Raw genomic sequence first — 19536 nt, 5'->3', positions numbered from 1 at the left:
GAGAATGTTTCTCCCCCATTCCCTGGGCTACGTTATACTATATATTATCACTGTCATCAAAAGGGGTGTGTATAAGAACTTGAAAAACCAAACGAACCTGTCTGTAAGGTGTTCCCTATATCACAGTCCTGCAGGTGGCTTTATTTCCAAAGCGCTGGGCTGTGCTGCTGTTAAAGCCTCCTGCTTCCCCTTGCTCCCACGACATACTTCTGGACTTAACTGCTGCAACAGGAGTAAGCGCCTACCTGCACGTAAGCTCCATTTCTTTATTGAAGTCACTATTTTTAAAAGAGCTGTAAGCTGCCAAAGTGATTTTGCTGTGAAGATTTATCAGGCACCCAACTGATATACTGTCTGCCATTCTCATTTGTGCATCACCAATTTTCTCGATGATAAACAATTGACATTGGTTTAATGAATTAGTCAAGGAGATGTGCACGAACTTCAACAAATACGTTTTAATAAATGAGCCTGTCTCATTAAATTAAAAGAGAATGTTTGTAATGTGACAGCTAATTAATTGCTTCTTCCAGCACGGCAGCAGCTCGAGTAAAACCAATACTGTAAAGCTCTCCTGTTGTTTAAACAACTGCCTGCCTCTTCCCCTTTCTTTCTTCCCAAAGTGTATTTAAGCAGATATCTATGTGTGTACATAAGCAGCACTAGCTAATAGTGAAAAATTATTTGAGGTCACCCAAACCAAAATCCTGTTTGCATAGAATATTTGAAAAGAGACTACTTCTGCTAATGATATTAAGAATTAACATGATTTTTCTGGAACATACATAGCTCTGTGTGGGAGCAACAATATAAACTGTATACAGATAAAGAAGGATTTTTACTTCCCAAATGGCTTTTCTTGCCTGCCACAGTGTGTGGCTGAGCCCTTTAATGGGAAGCAAGGCTGGCAGCCTTACTCCATGCCTGACAGGGTACAGCAGGGGCTGAGGCTGCCTTTCCACTACACAAAATTAGTTTCCCAGCTTAGAAAAATAAGTTTTGCTCATAGTAAACTACAAAATCAAATATGTGCCTAGTTCTGAACCTTCCCCAAATCTGATGGGTTTGGCTCTGTTTCTGACCCCACATTGCTTGTAACAGAGTTCACACATCTTTCATATATCTTCCCAGGTGTCATTTTACCTTGAGCAAATCTATTTTCAGCCTTGGAAAAATCATCATGAAAATTCACAAACAAGGCACTAAATCCAGCAATCTGTCATTACCATTACACTAGCAATGATGCAAATACTACCAGCTTTGTGATTTTCTAGCTAAATCTTACCCAGATGGAGACATAATTATAATCTTTCAAGGTAGCATATTCTTTTATCTAAGCAGTAACTATTTCCAAATGATTTTTTCACTATCCTAAAAAAAGTCAACTGAGAAATGATTTGTACTGTAAAGAGAATGTGTTGCACTCTTCTTCCTCTCTGTTTTTTGTTTGAATTTCTAGCAAAAATTAGCTCTTAAAACTTGTGAAACTGTCAGATACGAATTATTGTCTGCTGCCAGACAGTAGAAATAAACAGTGAAATTCTGTCTCCTCTGTCTCTTCTGATGGGAAAATTCTCACTGACCTGAGTAGGACTGGGATCTCTTTCCAGATATTTCTCTGTGTGAAATTTTATATATGGGGAGGCAGATAGAGAGAGGTCCCAGATTTCTTCATTTTTAAGGGTGAAAGATACTCAGAACAGATTTTTTTAGCAATCAGTCTTAAAACAGTGCACTGCCATTATCTTGGAAGCAGTTGTACTCATTTCTTCAAATGGCAATTGGCTTTTGGAGGTTATTTCTGTCTGCTGAGCTGGTACCAGCATGCACGCACAACGGGCTGCTCATTGCAGTGCTGCAGGAGCAGGGGGTATGCTGGCTGCAGAGGGTATGGTTGGGAAGATCATTGCCACTGCACACATGCTGCAGGCCTCTGCCTTTTTCAGAGGTGCTAAACTGCGATCATCTGCTCCACAGAGGCAGTGTCCTGTCATTACAGAAGTGGGTTTTCAGAGACTCCTGTTTCCCCCTGACTTCACTGTTCTTCTGTGAGTTTCTACTCAGGTCTTCTGCGTGTCTCTGTCCTGCCACCCCTTGGTGATTAATAAGCAGTGAAATTCTTCTGTCGAAGTTTATGAAAAAATTCCCATGGATTTCAAGAGGGCCAAAACTGCATCCAGATGTTTTTCCTTTGTTGGAAACAATTAGTTTCTTTTGCATAGGTGATAAGCATGAATAGGTCTCAATTTCCTTCTCTGAGAGACTTGGGACAATATACTTGCATTATGGTAGAGAACGTTTGACTTATTTCTACCTGACACTGTGAATTTCAGAACTTTTGTATATAATAAGCCAGCAGCATCTCATTCAAGTATTGGAATTATGCATCAAAGCAATTAGAGAAAAAAATAAATAAGCATTTTATTCTTATTTACATTTGTATTACATTCTTCAGCAGCTCAAAATGGATAAAAATGCCACTGTTTTTGACTTTCTAAATTGTTTGTGAATACATATGACATTGGCTACCTTTTTCTGTGTGGCCCACTAAGCTGAAGGAATAAAAAAATCCTATTGAGATCAACACAAATTCTAATATTAAATTCTGGTAATCCTCTTAGAGGGTGAGACAGTATATGGTAGATTAGTATGGATCACTTCATATGAATTTTGTGAACTTCTGAATCACTCACAAAAGGTATGGTGTTCACCCAAAAACACAATTATACCTATATACATGCATAAAGTATTTCACACTAAATCCTTTGGGAGCAATACAGAAAGAATAGACTCTTCAAATACCTTGGCTAAATGATTAATGGTTTATATTCTCATATGTTGCATTCATAATGATATGATTAAGGGGAAATACGATGCTTTTGAAATACTACCTTGCCCTGCATGTGACTTCCAGTATGTCACAGGATTTCAGGAACATCCCAAATGTTTCCACATCCCCCACGTCATCATTGCCTCATCTAGACCAAGATCAGAGTTTTCTTTCAAATCTGTAATTTATCCATGAAAACTTTTGAATCCTTCACATTTTTTTAGTATATGCAGGTATTTGGGCAATTTTTGACCTTAAAATACTTAATATTGGACTAAATATACATCTTACAGATCTTAAGACCATATTATCCTATTAACTAGCTCAAGTTTCTTTCTGCTGAAATTGCCCAAGCTGGAATTAGTTATGAAAAGCAGAAGCAGCTTAGGTCTGAAGACGAGCCAAAACTGGCTTGAGCAGTTTTGTCTGAAGTCTGAAAGGCAAGAGCCAAAGTCAGGTCCATTGAGTTTGTATTTATGCATTTGCAGAAGTTAGTCCAAGAAATGATTCCTGTCTCTCCCAAACAGGAAAGAAGATGTGAACTAGAACCCAAAGAACTCTGGGTTTAAATTCCACTTAATTCTTTCCTTCGAGTCTGCTAAACCATTGTCATTTCTACTAAACTGCATATGGGAGGTTGAGGGTAAGGCATTGTCAGTCTTAGCTAAAACGACCTGAGAAGTGCATGTGTGTGCAAGTGTGTGTGCAAGTATGTGATATATGCATAGAGAGCTATGAACTGATAATTCTCTTTTTCTGTAGCTACTTTAGTTTATCTCAAATATCATGTTTTCCTCTACCTCTCTTCTCCTTCACTGTAGTATGATCTGTTCTCAACTACTTTCTTCTTCAGTCATCTCACTTTTGGTCCAAGAACCTTCTTCCCTGAAGTTTAGACCCTCTGAAATGGTTTCCCAATTTTTCTCATGAATTCTCAGTTTCCAATCTCTTTTGCAAATGCATTTTTCACTCAGACTTTGTTAAACTCCCTGCACTCTGGACCGGCTGACACCTGTAGCCAGTGTCTTATGGATATGGTGAGCACCCATATGGTGAGGATGATGTTTTCTCATATGTTTGTTTGGGGACTTGATCAAAAAATTTTACCAGTGATCTCATTAAACCAAAATGTTAACCCCAACCACATGCTTCTAAGCAGTTCATGAATGAGTTTATGCCCAATGTCATGTCTATTCACAAACAATTTAGAAAGTCAAAACAGTGGCAATTCTATCAGTTCGGAGTTGCTGAAGAATGCAATACAAAATTCTCACTTATTTTTTATAGGTATAAATTGCATTTTCAGTCCCTAGGAACATGTCATTCCAACCATTTTTACTTCAAATCTACACGTGGATCTTGATCAGATGCATTCTTGCTGAATTTGTTAGTCCCTTCACTGCAGTTTTCAGGATCATCATTAACTTCAGTTGAAGTTTAAGTGACTATAGGCAATAGTACATCACAGATCTATAACTTAGGTTCTCAATATTATCCTCTCATCTTCAAATAATGTGTTAATATTTTAAGGTGATGCTGGATTCAGCAACCCACAGCACATTTCTATCAAACACAATGGTCTGTGATCCCCTGATGTCTTGGACAGAGTTATTTGGGACCACTGAAGATGATTATTCCAGCTTTGATCATCAGACAGGTATGTAGATAGATTGAAAAGAATGTGCAATATCAAAAACTCAAGGCTGATTTGAATTTAATTTAGTTATAGACTAATCATGTAGCAAAGAGCCTATAGATTTGGAGCCTGCAGCTGAACTCACTAATACAGTCATCTTTTATTCTAGTCTTACTGACATTTTAAAGCATATAACCAGACATGCAAGATAAAGGTGCACAGGTAGAGTAGTATCAACTGATGGCTTTAGCTGTTTGTATTTAGGTCATGTTTTCCCTTCATTTGGCAAAGTGATACACGTAATTCAAGCAGGAACTCCCAGGTGACAGTGTGGTTCAGTAAGAGGGGCAGGACAGCTAGGGCCTCAGGCTCTCAACTCCTTTTGCTTACCCCATCATTTGTCACTTAAATCACTGTCACCTTATGGAACTGTAGCTAAACAATGGAAAAGTAATTTAATTCAGTAGGTTTACAATTCCTTAAATGCCTCCTCTGTAATGAATATCAATGACCAGATAAATATACACTTAGCTGGAGAGAATTAGGATTCTGAAAGCCGCCAGAGAACTCCATGGCTGTAGAAGTGCATCAGTAATAACACATCAGCAGTTCCTCAGTTGAGAATATACCAACTTTAAGTGTGTAATTCTCTAACTGAACATGTGGAAACCCTACACTTCACAGGGCCTATTGCCAGGCCAGGTCCCTGTTCAGGAATTTCAGTAAGCATTTCTCATTAGAAATCTTTTCCCTTCAAAACTGTTGGCTTGAATTCCTAAACAGTCCAGATACTCTTTTTCTCTGCACTCAGACTGAATCATTCAGCAGGCTCTAAAAAGAAATGTAGCATAATCCACTGATACTACCAAGCCAGACTTGCGGTGAGAACTGGGCAAAATTTACGTTTTCATGCAACATTTTTCTGCTACAAAGCTATTTTTGTTCCTTCAAATGAGAACACTTTTGGTCTTATGGAAAACACCTCTCCTGCCAACACACAGTTTGAGTAATAAGGAACAGAACTCCACATGGCTTCTGCTGGTGCTAATCCGTGACCATCAAGGACTTAGTGTTTTGTTTCTGTCTTGCTAAGTTTGTTCATTCGATGTTTTCTGTGACATAGGAGGCAGAATATAAAGCTGTTTGCTTCAGCTAAATGGCTGTATTTAAAGCCCTGCAGGAACTGAATTTTCATTTCAAAAAATTCTATTGTTTTAGTATCAGTTTTCATTCCATCTTAAACTGGAATTCTAAATTTCATTCAAAATTACAGAAATCATAGAAAGTATTCTCTTTCAAATTTTAAAAATGCATTTTAAAATATCAAATATGGTTCAATTTAAAGTTAATTTTGGATCATTCAGAATAATTCTTCCAATTATGCCTTGACTTTTATTATAGGTTTCTTTGTTACTCAACCTTCTTTCACCCTTTCAAATAAAATTTCAGTGAAACTGAAATAATCTCAGGGGGAATTCTGATATCAGCAGATCAGCATTTGCCAAAGGCAAAGCAGTCCATCCCAGGCATTTTGACAATTTCTAGCATTCTTAGTCTGTTGTTAACAGTACATGGTCTGTGACTCAACAGTTGTGCAGCTCTGAATTCACCCAGCAGAACAGCAGTGCAGCATGTATACCCTGGCAATTATCTCAACTCAGATTCCACTTGTAACTAAGTGCAAAGCTTCATGAGCTCTCAGACTCACAGTTTTGTGCAGCAATCATGTCAGAGTTCACTCCTGCTAAGCAAAGTTGAGCTGAGGAAGTATATAGCCCTTTCCGACCATGGTAGTAGCTAAGTTTCCTCCTCCACGTTTTCTATGAGTGCTCAGCTTTGAAGTTCTTTGGTTTTTCAGGAGTCCTTCAGGGTTACAATAATTTCTCTCCTGAATCAAATTTAAACCAACCTCATAGAATCTATGAGTATTCTTATCATTTCCTTCCACAGCAGCCCAGGAATACACTTAACTTGTCTAGGACACATAAATAAAATTACTACTATAGTGCCACCAGCATTGCCTAAATAGTCCTAGAACAAAAAAGTAAGTAATTTACTCTGAAGCCAGGGAAGAATGTAGATCAGTAAAATAACATTCAACCTACACTTTCTTCTGGTCACTATAATAAGCTTAAAGATAGTGATTCCTGTGTTTTTCGAAAGCCTGTCTTGTACTTGCTAGAAATGAAGTATAAACTCAAGTATAAACATACTACTTCTTCAGATGAAAATCCTTTTTCATGGCTTTTTCATAACAAGACTGTCTAGAAAGAGACAGAAAAAGGCCACTGATACACAGGCTATTGCAGGACTTGGCTTCTGCTTGCCTGCCTGCCTGCCTGCCTGCCTGCCTGCCAGAACTGTGCTAGGAAGGGCCCTAGTATTTTTATGTAAAAGCCTGAGGTAAGTTTCTAAAGCATTTTCTCTAAAATTGAGAAATTGTTCCTTTAAACCCAGTCAGAGGCAGGACACTGGCTTAGAAGGATCTTTGGTCTGGGACAATACAGTCATTCTCAAGTTCCTATGAGAAGAACAACAGGGTTAGTCTGCCTTTATGGTTTCCATGTAAAATGGGAATAATTTCCATAATTTTCCATTTCCAAAATGGAAGATGACTTACGGCCATTTTACTGTTTTATTTTCTGGCAATCAGAATATATCAGGATTTATATTTTTGGCGCATCTTTATTTTTTCATACAGACTGGAAGAAGTTAAAAAAAAAAAGGTTACACTAGAAATATTGTGTCATTTTCATTTCTCATCTTCATTCTCCAGCACTGGATGAAAAAGAGAGACACACTAAGAAAATAAAGAAAATACATGGAAATCCTGGCTCCAAAAATTAAAACATTAGGCTTAAATGAAATATATCCTTTCCAACTGACAAAAACATGGGCCAAAATATGTAGGAGTGATCTGTCTGCCCTATACTAGAACTGGGCTATATATAAGCAGACTGTGATGTGTCCACCCAGTTTTGTTCTGGCTGATAGCAGTGTCTGTCAGCACATATACTACATCAGCTTGCCTGCATATGCCATGCAGAAATCAGTGCATCCTAGGAAAATCTGGACAGCTACCTTTTACTTGGCCTGTGTTCCTGAACCTGCTTGACACTTACTGACTTACACAGCTTTGCTTGACACCACTGCAGCATCCACTGCAAGTCAGCAGTCTCATTTTAGCAGCGCAGCCTTAGCTAAGGGACATAAATCAAGCCTGTGAATTGAAACAATCTGCACAGCCTGGAAAATGAAGTCAACAAATGGCATTCCCTGAGGGCTGGATACTGGCCAGCACATAAGGGTTAAAATACTCAGGCTCAAGAAGAGGTGTGATGGGATAGTCAATACGACTGAAAGGGAGGTGGAAATCACCTTAAAATAGTGGAAATGGCAAGGAAATGGTTTGAATTGTGTGCTCTCCTCTCCACCCTCAGCTGCCCACCATCCTCCTTCCAGGTCACCTCCTTGTCTGCCCTCAAGCTGTAGTTTCAGGCACACTTCTGGCATGTTCCTGCCACTGAGGGATTTATCTGCCCCCACCTTACGTTACTGGGTAGTTTTCCCGCTTATATTTTTGTACAGTGGTACAAAATTCTACCCAGCCCTTTTTCTCTAAAACAAAAACTGCAAATCTTTCCCAGAGCCTCTGTCTTATGGATGATCTTTTCTTCCACCACAGTATTCAAAGTGGCATAATACTTTGGTCACATTCATCACCTAGGAGATGGGGAAGCTCTCCTGAAAGCTAAGCTCTGGTATAAGAAATGAAAGGCAAAAGCCTATGTGTATGTCAGGCCTTGGTGTCTGCACCTTTTAAACACTTATTATATATACTTCAGCACTTCATGGAGCCCTGGAATACTCAAAAAAAAAAAGAAGAAGTTCTTTTCCAAAGCCAAAGCAAACAGGAAAACTAGTCCAGACGAGAGCAGTTCCATGAAAGAAACTTGCTGTGGCATTTATATTGCCAGCCAGCTGATATTTATCACAGTCAAGTCAGAGTTTCAGGACCAATGGCCAAAGTATTTCAAAGTTATTGACTGTACCTGTGGAACGACAGAATAAATAGCTCTGCTTGTCTCTCATGTTGCCTTAAGATAGAAAAAACAGCAATGAAACACTCTTCCAGAGAGAAAAATAAAGCTGTGACCTTGTCACTCAGTGGCATAGTGCACACAAATGCAGCAAAGGGTCTGGGCTTGCTCAATGCAGCAGCACGGGAGACACAGGGCTGGATTCACGCCTGCCCCTGTAGGGAGGCCCCTCTGCCCGTAAATCTGTCCAGCTGAGGATGTAGGTGATGTTCCAGTTTTCCTAAGGGGGTTGGAGGCTGCTGGCAAAGGCTGACAAAATAAGTATGCTTGGTCCAGAAAGAGATTGATTCAGCCTTCTGTTTTTCTTGAGCAGCCTCTAAAGCTGGTATTCCTGTAGAGCTCATGCCTAATTTTAGAGCTTTTTTTTTCCTGCCAGAAGCCCTGAGCCTGGTGCTTCCAGCACTCCTGTTCTCCCGCAAGGAAGCCTGCAGACTGACACAGCCAGGTGTGTGCAGTTCGCAGGGCTCACAGAAGCCTATCCAAAGTCAAGCTCATCCAATTTCCCTTTTAAATAAGGAGCTGAGTAAAATCTCAGATTCAAATATCTTCAAGCTATGGGGCCCAAAAGACAGACCCAGATCTTCTGCCCACCTCTTTGCTTTTCTAGGATGTCGCAGTAGCATCTCAGGGTTTAAAACACAGCATTCAGTATCACATTAATTCTGTATGTGCATACAGATGAAGATATTTATAGCATGGGAATGATTCATGAAAGCAACCACAAATTCCCCTGTAAACTTCTAGAACTTACAGTTAGAAGTATTAATTATTTTGAGAAGCCCTTGTGGATGCAAGATTCATATTTCAGTTATTCTGCCACAGTTTGAAACCCTTTGAAATAATTTTACTGTGGAAACTCATCCAGCCTATTTGCATCATTTTGCACTCTGAACTGGCTGTCTGGACAAATGACAGGTACAATTCGCTTTGCTTGCAGTGCTATCATAACCTATTTTGAATTACAATTTCATATCAACAGCGCCTAAAATCAAATGTCCAAGATTCATTTGAAAATGAAATAGTAAGTAATGGATGACTGGACTAAGAAATTGTGAAATATAAGTCAAATATTATGCTGTGAGATGTAAAAATAAACTAAACTATTTCTGATTTCTTGATGCTAGCTGCATTCACATGATATTTGATTGCCTTTCCATTGCTATTTACTGTTCTGTAACTGGGGCCACTCCAGGAATATAATGAATAATACAAGCAAAATATTCAAAATCAATCTAGAATCTTTAAAGCTATTAAAACAATAATCGTTCAAGGCTAGGATTTCTGTAGCTGCTTAAGAATCTCATCTGTGAGAAATTACTAGCCTTCCTTAAGAACTTAAAGTAAAAGAAGCAAACTGTGTAATGAATTATGAAACTAATGAGTACAAGAGGCAGAATTGCATTCTGTTTTCTCTAAGCTTGATCTGAATGGATACAGAAAGGGCAATTGTCTTGGTATTGGCTGTAATTCTTCCAAATGCCCCAAAAACGTAAGCTGCACACACAAAGACATCTGACAGGAGATGACTGTGAGATTAGACCTTTGCATGTATGTAATAGTCTAGTTTACAGAGAGAAAAAAGCAGATTTTTACAGAGAGTGCCCGTCACTATATGCCCAACCAGCTTCAATAGTACAGGTTTGTCTTTTGATTCTAAAGAAAAAAATCTCTGAATCACAGACTATGCTTATTACCTGCAGCATATAGGTTTATCATTCCAGGCATAGATTTTACATCAGAAATAGTTAAAATATATTTTTCTAGAAAACTTTTTAAAATGTGTATTACAATTATATACACATTTCTACACATTTTCCTAGTAACTGCATTGCTGAGGAGAGAAGCCTGTTAAAAAATTTGGTGTTTAGTGGTGAAACTGCTTTAGGTTATAATTTCCTGACAGTTTTACTCAGAAACTTTTTTACTTTTCCTCTTATCTATCAGAAATGTTTCCTGAATGATAAGTGTTAGGAGTAATATATTTTTCAGTTTCTAACCTAATAAAAAATATCCCCCATTACAACATTAACAATATTACTTTAGATGAGAGGAGTGAAAGAATCCACTGAAATTATAATAAAAATAAATAAATAAATGAATAGCATTCACCCATGTGCTACAGTGTTGTTAGGTGTCACTGAATGACCCCTGTATAGTACTTTAACACATAACTCTCGGGGTTATTTCAGTTTAGGAACCCATGACTCATTTTTATCACAGTGTTCTAAGTTCTCACAAACTCTGTACTCTGCCCTTTTTTCTTTTTCTTGAATTACCAGTTTGAGGTATGTGTTGTCTTTTCTTGTATGTGCAAGCAGTTTTTCTTGATACAATGTCTGACAGTAATTACTAGCAATATTTGAAATACAAAAGGCTGTGACTATACTAGATAGCAAAAGGCAAGAAGCAGGGCTTGATGTCTTCTAAAGGAATAAGGAAGGAGGCTGGCAATCAGAATAAGGAAGAGGGATTAGTTTTGCTTGAAACATGCTTATTCAGACGAAGTGTACAATGAATTTTGCATGGCACTGTTCCTCTTCTTGTCAAATATATTGCAGATTCTGATCCTTTCTGGACATCCATTCACCCAGAATACTGGAGTAAGCACAATGTCTGTGAATGGCTACAGTTTTGCTGTGACCAGTACAAACTAGATGCCAACTGCATTTCCTTTTCCCACTTTAATATCAACGGCTTACAGCTGTGCAACATGACGCAAGAGGAGTTCCTAGATGCTGCAGGCACTTGTGGCGAATACTTGTATTTCATCTTACAGAATATCAGGATGCACGGTTAGTGTTCCAGAAATCAAATGCAAAACAAAAAGTATTGCATTTTCATGTGAATTTCATGCTAGCAGAAAATGTGGGATTTACAGCTGCGAGCACTGAAGGAAGGCAAAATACTGAGAGCACCTAGATACTGCATTGAGGAGCACGCGGGGATGCAGCAGGCAAAGACAAGGTCAAAGCGGCTTTGGGCCTCCCAGCCACAGGCAGGCCAGGCTCAGCTCTGTGAGCCACACAAAGACAGGCAGACTCCAAGACTGCTCTTTCTTTGGCCTTTCTACTCAAACCTGTCAACTTGCAAAATCCAGGGGAGGTTTATATCCAGACTGTATATAGAAAGACATAATACATAGTTATTTTTTAACTCGAAAAACCTGAAGTTTGCTCTGCATCTCAGAAAATGAGCAAGAAGTTTTGTGCAATGGGGTTATTATCAGTGCAGTACAATGATACTCTTGAATGCAAACAACTTTACTATTTTCAACCTTGTTTTGGAAGATTTATTATTACTATTTTAAATGAATTTAGGTTCAAAAAACCTCTAAGCTGTTGATGGTTTTGTCTAAATGAAACAGAAGTGAAATTTCTGCTACAAATAGCCTTTTCCTATATTCACTACTTGCCAAGAAAGCAGCAGCAGAGGGTGACATGGGGCACAACAGATATGGGGGGAGAAAACTGGAGACAGGGCAGTGCAGAAGGAAATCCTAGACGATTCTTATCAAAGTGAATTAGGGTTGTGCAGTGAATGAGACTGTTGTCTCTAGGGCAGGCAAAACTGGGAGAGGTGAGCAAGACTAGAGACTGCCAGAAGAACAAAACGACCCCACATTTTACGTTGGTAACCACTGTCCTTTAGGACTGACAGCCATCTCTATCTTCCACCCAGTATTCATGCATCATGTCAGACAAGCCATTCAGAAGATTATTAAATGCAGGAGATAAGGATATTATTAAAGGAATTAAAGAATACAGAGCCAGGAGGAAAGCCCATTAAGAAAATTAACATTTTGTTTTCAGTGCAGAGATTGGGCAGTTGGTAGTAAATGAAATATGATAGACCATACCAGTCCACCCTATGCATTGCACAAGGCAGTGGTCCTGTGAGAAGGGCAATATGTGGTCCATTAATGCAAGATTTTACTGTAACATACTTAAGCAAAGGGCCAAATTATGGCTGCACAGGCAGGTTTAATTCCATCATTTTTCCAGTTTTGTGCACTGGACTCCGCAACATGAATTAAGTTCCTTGAATGTAGATTTGCTTGTGCAATGCATTTAATTGCATGCTGTGAATGTAATGACCCCTTTACAAAGGTGACACTGTCCTACTGATGCAGACAAGTTTCAGCCCTGTGAACATCTGATTTCCAGCAACAGAGATGATCTTTATTTGGGGGAAGGAGGCAGGGAAGACTGCAAGAGTATTTTTAAAGGAGATAAGGGGTTGAATGAGGAAGGACTAATCTAAGTATAAGGAAGTGGAGAAAATGCAATAGAGACAACAGCAAAAACAAAATGCAAAAGGACCAGAGGGAAAGGAAATTTGGTACCCAGGAAACAAGTGAGCTTGGGAGATGTGAGCAGGAGACATACAGACTCAAACGATGTAAGGGCTGAGAAAAAAATTATAAAAATAAACAGACGTCGTTCGAGCAGTGGAAGGGACAAATCATTTCAGCAGCAGATAAATTGAAGACTGGTTTCATGGTTCTATATTCTGCATTTTCTATAACTTTTGTTTTGAGCTATATTCACAAACAGTTACAGAACAGGGCAGAATTTTGCTTTAAATTTCAGTTGAGAAGTCATTTCGCAGCTTGCAAAGAAAAGAACTGAACACTGGGTTATGTTTTTCCCCTATAGGCATCTCCTTTTTTACTGGTGCAGGAGAAACAAAGCCATCTATCAAGAACTGTAAGTAAACTTGTTTGTACACAATAAACTCCATTCAACAAGAGACACACAGCGTATTCAAAGATTAGCAATATTCAGCAGTTCAAGAGATTTCTACAAATGAAAAAAATCCAGGCCATTTACTCCCACTTTAATGCATTTACTAAAATCCCTGCAGTATGCAGGGATTAGCATAAAGATACATAAAGAAACATAAAGATTAGCAGAGATCCCAACATTTCTGAATTGGTGTTTTGAAGGGAAGGAGGATCCCTAGAGCCTTGCAGTTTCACTGAGGAGCAAAGCACTGAGCAGAGCAAAGCTTGTTCTTTAGTGCAGAGATTCCCAGAGGGTAGAAACATGGCTTCATTCCCACGAGAATACTTTGAATTTTTGAAGGAGGTGGTACAGCTAGTGGGCTAGCACACAATTACAGCTACAGACCCTATACCATCCTAAACAAAAAGGCAGCTGAGCTGGCTGTTATCTGCTAAGGAGGGGTGTGGATAAGCTAGGAAGAAATTAGGTGTCTGACTACCTCTAAGTGCCATCAGAATATTCTGTAATCAGTCAGTTCTGACTATCACCAGCTCTAATAATCTAATAACTCTCAACCAGTTCTGCAGAACTAGTGTTTCTGGCTAGATTTTCTAGTGTTCCACAACAGGATTTAGGCAATGTGGGATATGCCCTTGGTCAAATCCTTTAGCTGGTAAAAGAATACTGAACAAATTCATTGACATGACAGAATTCCACCCAAAGAAGCAGTTAAAAAAAGCATATTCCAGGGTAGTATCTTACTGCTGGTTGGAGATGTGGCACTGCCTCTCTCTGAAACTCTAGCTGATGCTCTTTTGGGCCAGCAGCAGACTCTGTATATGCTATGAAACCTTCACAACTAAAAACATGATCCCTTCATTATCAGATATCCTTGCACGTACTTAAATAGCTTGCTTTCACCTTTTAGTGCTTATTATGGTTTGATGTGCATCAAAACAAATTCCTGGAGGTCAGCTCTTAAAAACACAAACACAATGGCATATAACAATGTAAAACTGTCGCCCAGCTTCACAAAAGTTCTGCCACTTTGCTATTTTTAGCTCACTGCTATTTATCCAGTGAAGTAAATATGCGGGTCTTCACTGCTTAATCCTCTCACAGGATTGCACCTTTCTCACTAAGTGTGTACTAAGCAGATAACATTTCTTGTAGGGGGTAGACCTCATATTAGTGTTGTTAGCAGACTCTGATAATCCTTCCAGTTGTGGTCATTCAATGTCCTCTTCTAATTGCTCTTTGCACCACCACAGTATTGAGAAAAACGCTTTTGAACTGTTGATACAAGCACTGATCATTTCTGCAAGGACATTGTCAAATCTCACCATCATCTACTGAGGCAGTGCTTTGGCCTCTTTGAACCACTGTGCAGCACTAAGCCAAGAAATCTTCAGACTGCACATCACACAGGGGTATACCTCATCCATGCACACCACGCTCCAAATTCCATAAGCCCACAGAATCCAAATATTTTTAACAGAACACTGACAAAAATGTCATGTGTTTTATTGTGCTGCAAGCCATACAATCGCGTGTTAATTATTTACTTGGGTTTACCTTTGTGCTAGAGCTTTATTAAAGAGATAAAGTTAGTGGCTCACATACCCACTTTGACTTAATGTTGCATGGCATTTGAATAGGTGACCTTTTGACCAAGTTGCCACCAGACTCAGGAGTACCTCCTTCACTTCTCACGTTATTCTGCAGTTCAATGCCAGCCAGTGATAAGGCATGCATGAAGGCAGGTGGCATCAACGGCCAGGAATGTCACAGTCATGGTAGAACAAGTAAGTACATATCAGAAACTCAGAATTGGAGTTAAGAAGATTACACAGGCCATGTAGCTCTAAATTTCCAGCTCCATGGGATTATCAAAAGAAACTTTAATGACACCACAAATAAAGGAAATTTCACTGAGGTTTGGCTCTTAAGTGCTGTCCGCTCTTATGATTTTATCATGAGACTTAAGGTACCTGCAGTTTTCCTTAAAGCCACATTACCTTTTTAAAAGTGCTTCTAGCCACCTTAGTTCCAGAAAACATAAGCTGAAAATAACCTAACAACAGAAAACAAGTAAGAAACCTCAGATGTTGTTACAATTTTCGTTATTCTTAAATTTATCTCAGGACATCAGTGGTCATGATTTTTAAATGCTCGAGGTCGGTGTTGTGATTCAACATTCACTGAATCCCCAGCACCTCATTCATGGCACATCTGATGCTCAGGCAGGTCTCTGAACTGAGCTGAAGCAACAGAGAGAAGTGTCTAGCAATGCTGGGAAATAGGCACTGCAAATTCCTCATACTATTGTCTCATTTTCAGTCAATCCAATGTTTGTTACGATCTTTCATTCAAAACATTTTAAAGGAACTTGAAAATTACTACAAAAACTTCAAGTTAGATAGCCTGTGGAAGTTTTTGGTGATCAGTGAAACTGACCCTGTGAATGAAATAACCTAAACTTTGCAAGACTGTAAAATTCAGTAGTTTCTGGAGCAAAAAGCAGATTCTAGCATCAGCTGTGTTTGCATGGTCCTGATTTATTTTTTTCTGGAGCAGGCAATTTGAGTCCACTTAAATAGCAGCAATGTACTAAAATTTTGAAAGTCAAATTAAGATAATGCAATCAGTTAATGAGGCTGACTAGCTGGTGACAAAATGTACTATAATTCTGCCATAGGACTTTGGCATGAATAAGAAAAAGTCTGTTTAATAGCTGTCTTCTTCCTGTTCAAGACCTGCAGAGTTCTCATTTGTGGGAATTTGTAAGAGACCTTCTCCTTTCTCCTGAAGAAAACAGTGGCATTCTCGAATGGGAGGACAGGGGACAAGGCATTTTTCGGGTTGTTAAATCAGAAGCTCTGGCAAAGATGTGGGGACAAAGGAAGAAAAATGACAGAATGACATATGAAAAATTGAGCAGAGCTCTCCGGTGAGTTACCAGGTGGAAATGTCCCTCATTTCAAGTGATTTGTACCTCAGCATCCATTTCTTAGTTATCCTGAAAACTCAGGTTGGGAGTTCTTGGGTATTTTCTTCCGGTTTATTTCTACAGGTCATGAGAAAAACCCTGGTCTCCTTTGTTCCCATACAGGATCTTCGAGCTCAATGCCAAGTGGTACGGAGCTGTAACTCTAGTGAAAGCAACAAAGCTATCCCAGCGTACCTCAGCAGACAATTTGTACTACTATTCTTGCAAAATGACTCCTTTTTTTTTTTTTTTCTCCCCTCTAGCAGTAACACTAGCAGTTCCTTCTGATTTGGGGTAACCTGAGGAAAAAAAACACCAGCCAAAGAGAACATCCCTGTGTCTTTTTGAAACAGTGAAAGACATACTCCAAAGGCCCCGGCAAAAGTTTAAAGCTTTTTAAAGCTACAATAGTAATTTAACAGAAAAAAAGGAGCTCTCTGACTGGAAATAACACATTGACTCATGTGTTGTTTTCCTACCATGAAGTCCACATAAAGAATTCCTGTAACATGAGTTCTACTACTACATTCTTCTTCTTTCTTTTTTTCTTTTTAAATGCAGATACTATTATAAAACTGGAATTTTGGAAAGAGTGGACAGAAGGCTGGTGTACAAGTTTGGAAAGAATGCCCATGGATGGCAGGAGAACAAGATATGAACTGCCCCGTGCTTCAGCCTCAGCACAAAACATGCCGCAGACTGCGTAGTCCAGCTGCAATGGACACTTAGGAGAGAGTTTCTTCTCCCTCACGCCTCTCTGCCAGTCTAGACTACACCACGGCAGTCTGCTCCAAGAGACAGGCTAGAGCAACAAAAAAACAGCACTTGAATTTTGGAGTTGTCTCCTCCTTTGTGCTTTCTGCCAAGTCCTATCTCTGAGTAAGCCCTTAGGAATATCTTTGCTGCTGCTCAAGAAATTAAGACTAACAGTCATATCTAAAACCTCTCTCTGCCAGTACGATCAATGACCAGTATGAAAGAGCTTCTCATTTCACTGTCATTCAAAAAAAGATTATGTGGAGACTTTTTTCCCAATTAGGTTTTTGTATTTTTGAAGAATACAAAAAAGTGTATTTTTCCTTTGATTAGAAAACCACTTTTCTGATCCATTTTTCTATTCCAGACCATTACATTTCTCAGATATGCTAGAACCCACTGTGCTGCCCAAAATGAACAGTTTGGTCCTCTGTACTGGCCTGGATTTAATATACCCAGTCAACCTAGTTCTACAGAAGTAAAACTCTGTTCTGAATTATTTATCAGGCAGTTACCTCATTTAGCTACTAACTCCATCTACGCAACGATATTAATACATACAATACTAGGTATATTTGTCTCTGGCACCTAAAAAGAGTTAACTGCAATTATTCATCACTGTTCTTTGTGCTATATTGTTGGGTTGTGATTGATCTCATGATATCAATTTGTCATCTGGCAGAACGAATATAAATTTTATTATAGAGAATTTTGAGGGCAAACATTCACTTTTGTGAAATCCAAGTTCATTTTCTACAAATTGTCATTCATGGAAGTTTGAATTTGCCTTCTACTAACCTTCATGAAGATGAATTCAAGTCACTTTTGCATTCAGAAGCAGCAGTTCTGGAAAGGGTACAAGCATCTGCTGAAGCAGATTAATTTTAAAATGCAAATGAATATTTGTGGAGAGGTTTTTGTAGAGCAAAAGGTGGAGAGGTTTTTATATACAAATGTTGGTTGAATTCTTCAAAGCAGCCTACGACATACAGTTGTACATACACCATTAAAATTAATGTGTGGTAAGTGCCCTCACTGCTCCATACATCAATCTTACAGTAAGTAAATTGGTTAGAATGAAAGGTGATGTATGAGTATTCAAGTGCTGTTTTAGAAAGCACCATAGATGTTCTGTAGTTTTAAAAAGATTGCTTCTCAAACATAATGAATTTAAGCAACAATCATAAATCCATCAACCATTTTAGGTCTACCTCAAGTGGCATTCAGAGAGTCTCAGTGGGGCTCTGGTCTTGCTTCCAATGGACAGCTCTGCAGCACATTCTTCCACGTAATCTCAGTTCAGTGTTGAGCTCCTTTTTTTCCCAACCCTAAAAGTCTATATCTTTCAACTCAAAAAACTGTGGCAGTTTGCAATAGCAATTGTATTTTCTAGCAAGTGCTTGTTTTAAAAATTGAGATTATCAAACTAAGTACTGCTACTGCAATCCCATTTTAGGTTGGTACCATACTACACAGGATCAGTGAGCAATGGCCAGGACAAGGATAGCTGCTATTGACTTTAGAACCTAGAAATCCATGTCCCGGTTATATCTCTACCCACCAAAAACTGCAAAAGTGAGATTAGAGATGATTATCCTCCAGGTTTCTTCCAAAGTTTAGGCATGTCTGTTTGGAAAGACTCCTCTTACTCCTGTTTTTCAAACATTTGTTTGTTTTTATCTGCCTAACAGCTACAGACATTCCGGCTGGGGGATAAACCCTTTAGAGATAGGAATATGGAATAAAGGGCAGACTGTAAATAATGTTCTAAAGTTTATTGCAGCTGCCTATTTCCTATTAATGGATAATGACTTTGCTGCCTATTAATGGATAATGACTTTGCTGAAAGAAAAAAAAACCATCACAGCCAAAACAAGGACACTAAATCCCACATAACAAGCCATGTGGCTGTGAGATGAACACGTTCAAATTATACAGTATTTTGCTACCTAAATTGCACAAATTTTAGATACAGTACAAATATTCAGTATGGGCTACAAATAGTCCAGCCTCCAAAATCTTGAAAACTAGCAGCAATCACCTTGTATTTCCTAGTCTGACAATGTTCAGTCATCATTGCTGACAAAATCCACCCAGGTGACCCTCATTTCAACTGAACCTGTGCCAAGTCAAAAAGAAATCTGCAAACCAAGAAACCCTAAAGTACAGATATGCAGATTTACTGTAAATGTGTTTTCAAAATGTGAATAAGATATCTATTTTTGGATTTGTATAGTTTCCAGCCAATTGCAATCTGTAAACACAATGTGAATGAAATATATAATATGCAAGATGTGGCTTTTGTTCATTCATATTTTCCTAACATATTAGAGGAACCCAGAGCAACTTTGCACTTTTACAAACAAATGTCTATGAGCCAAAGACAGAAATGCTTCTACAAACCTTCCTTTTGTGCTTTTCTTCTGCAAGTACTCGATTCAAAAAGAAAAGCTGCACTGATAGATCATAGTTAATAATTTATATAGATTATGAAGCATTGT

At 38.7% G+C, this 19536-nt stretch overlaps 1 protein-coding gene across 1 annotated transcript; it reads left to right on the top strand.

Moving 5' to 3' along the window:
- The first annotated feature begins 216 nt into the window (after nucleotides 1-216).
- Nucleotides 217-16984, top strand: ELF5 (E74 like ETS transcription factor 5). Its single transcript, XM_067295545.1, has 7 exons — nucleotides 217-251; nucleotides 4361-4487; nucleotides 11125-11358; nucleotides 13222-13272; nucleotides 14949-15095; nucleotides 16045-16240; nucleotides 16841-16984. The coding sequence occupies exons 2-7, from the start codon at nucleotides 4364-4366 to the stop codon at nucleotides 16935-16937; spliced, it is 849 nt and encodes a 282-aa protein (XP_067151646.1). The 5' UTR covers nucleotides 217-251; nucleotides 4361-4363; the 3' UTR covers nucleotides 16938-16984.
- The last annotated feature ends 2552 nt before the right edge of the window (nucleotides 16985-19536 follow it).

Source organism: Apteryx mantelli, chromosome 4, assembly GCF_036417845.1.
Source record: "Apteryx mantelli isolate bAptMan1 chromosome 4, bAptMan1.hap1, whole genome shotgun sequence".
Lineage (NCBI taxonomy): Eukaryota > Metazoa > Chordata > Aves > Apterygiformes > Apterygidae > Apteryx > Apteryx mantelli.
Note: the sequence above shows the minus strand (reverse complement) of the source record. Positions and strands in the feature narration are given on the sequence as shown.

Coding starts and splice junctions, on each gene's coding strand:
- ELF5 (XM_067295545.1), top strand. CDS start 4,364: ATGCTGGATTCAGCAACCCACAGCACATTTCTATCAAACACAATGGTC. Junction 4,488..11,124: donor CAGCTTTGATCATCAGACAG/GTATGTAGATAG, acceptor AATATATTGCAG/ATTCTGATCCTTTCTGGACA. Junction 16,241..16,840: donor AAATTGAGCAGAGCTCTCCG/GTGAGTTACCAG, acceptor TTTTAAATGCAG/ATACTATTATAAAACTGGAA.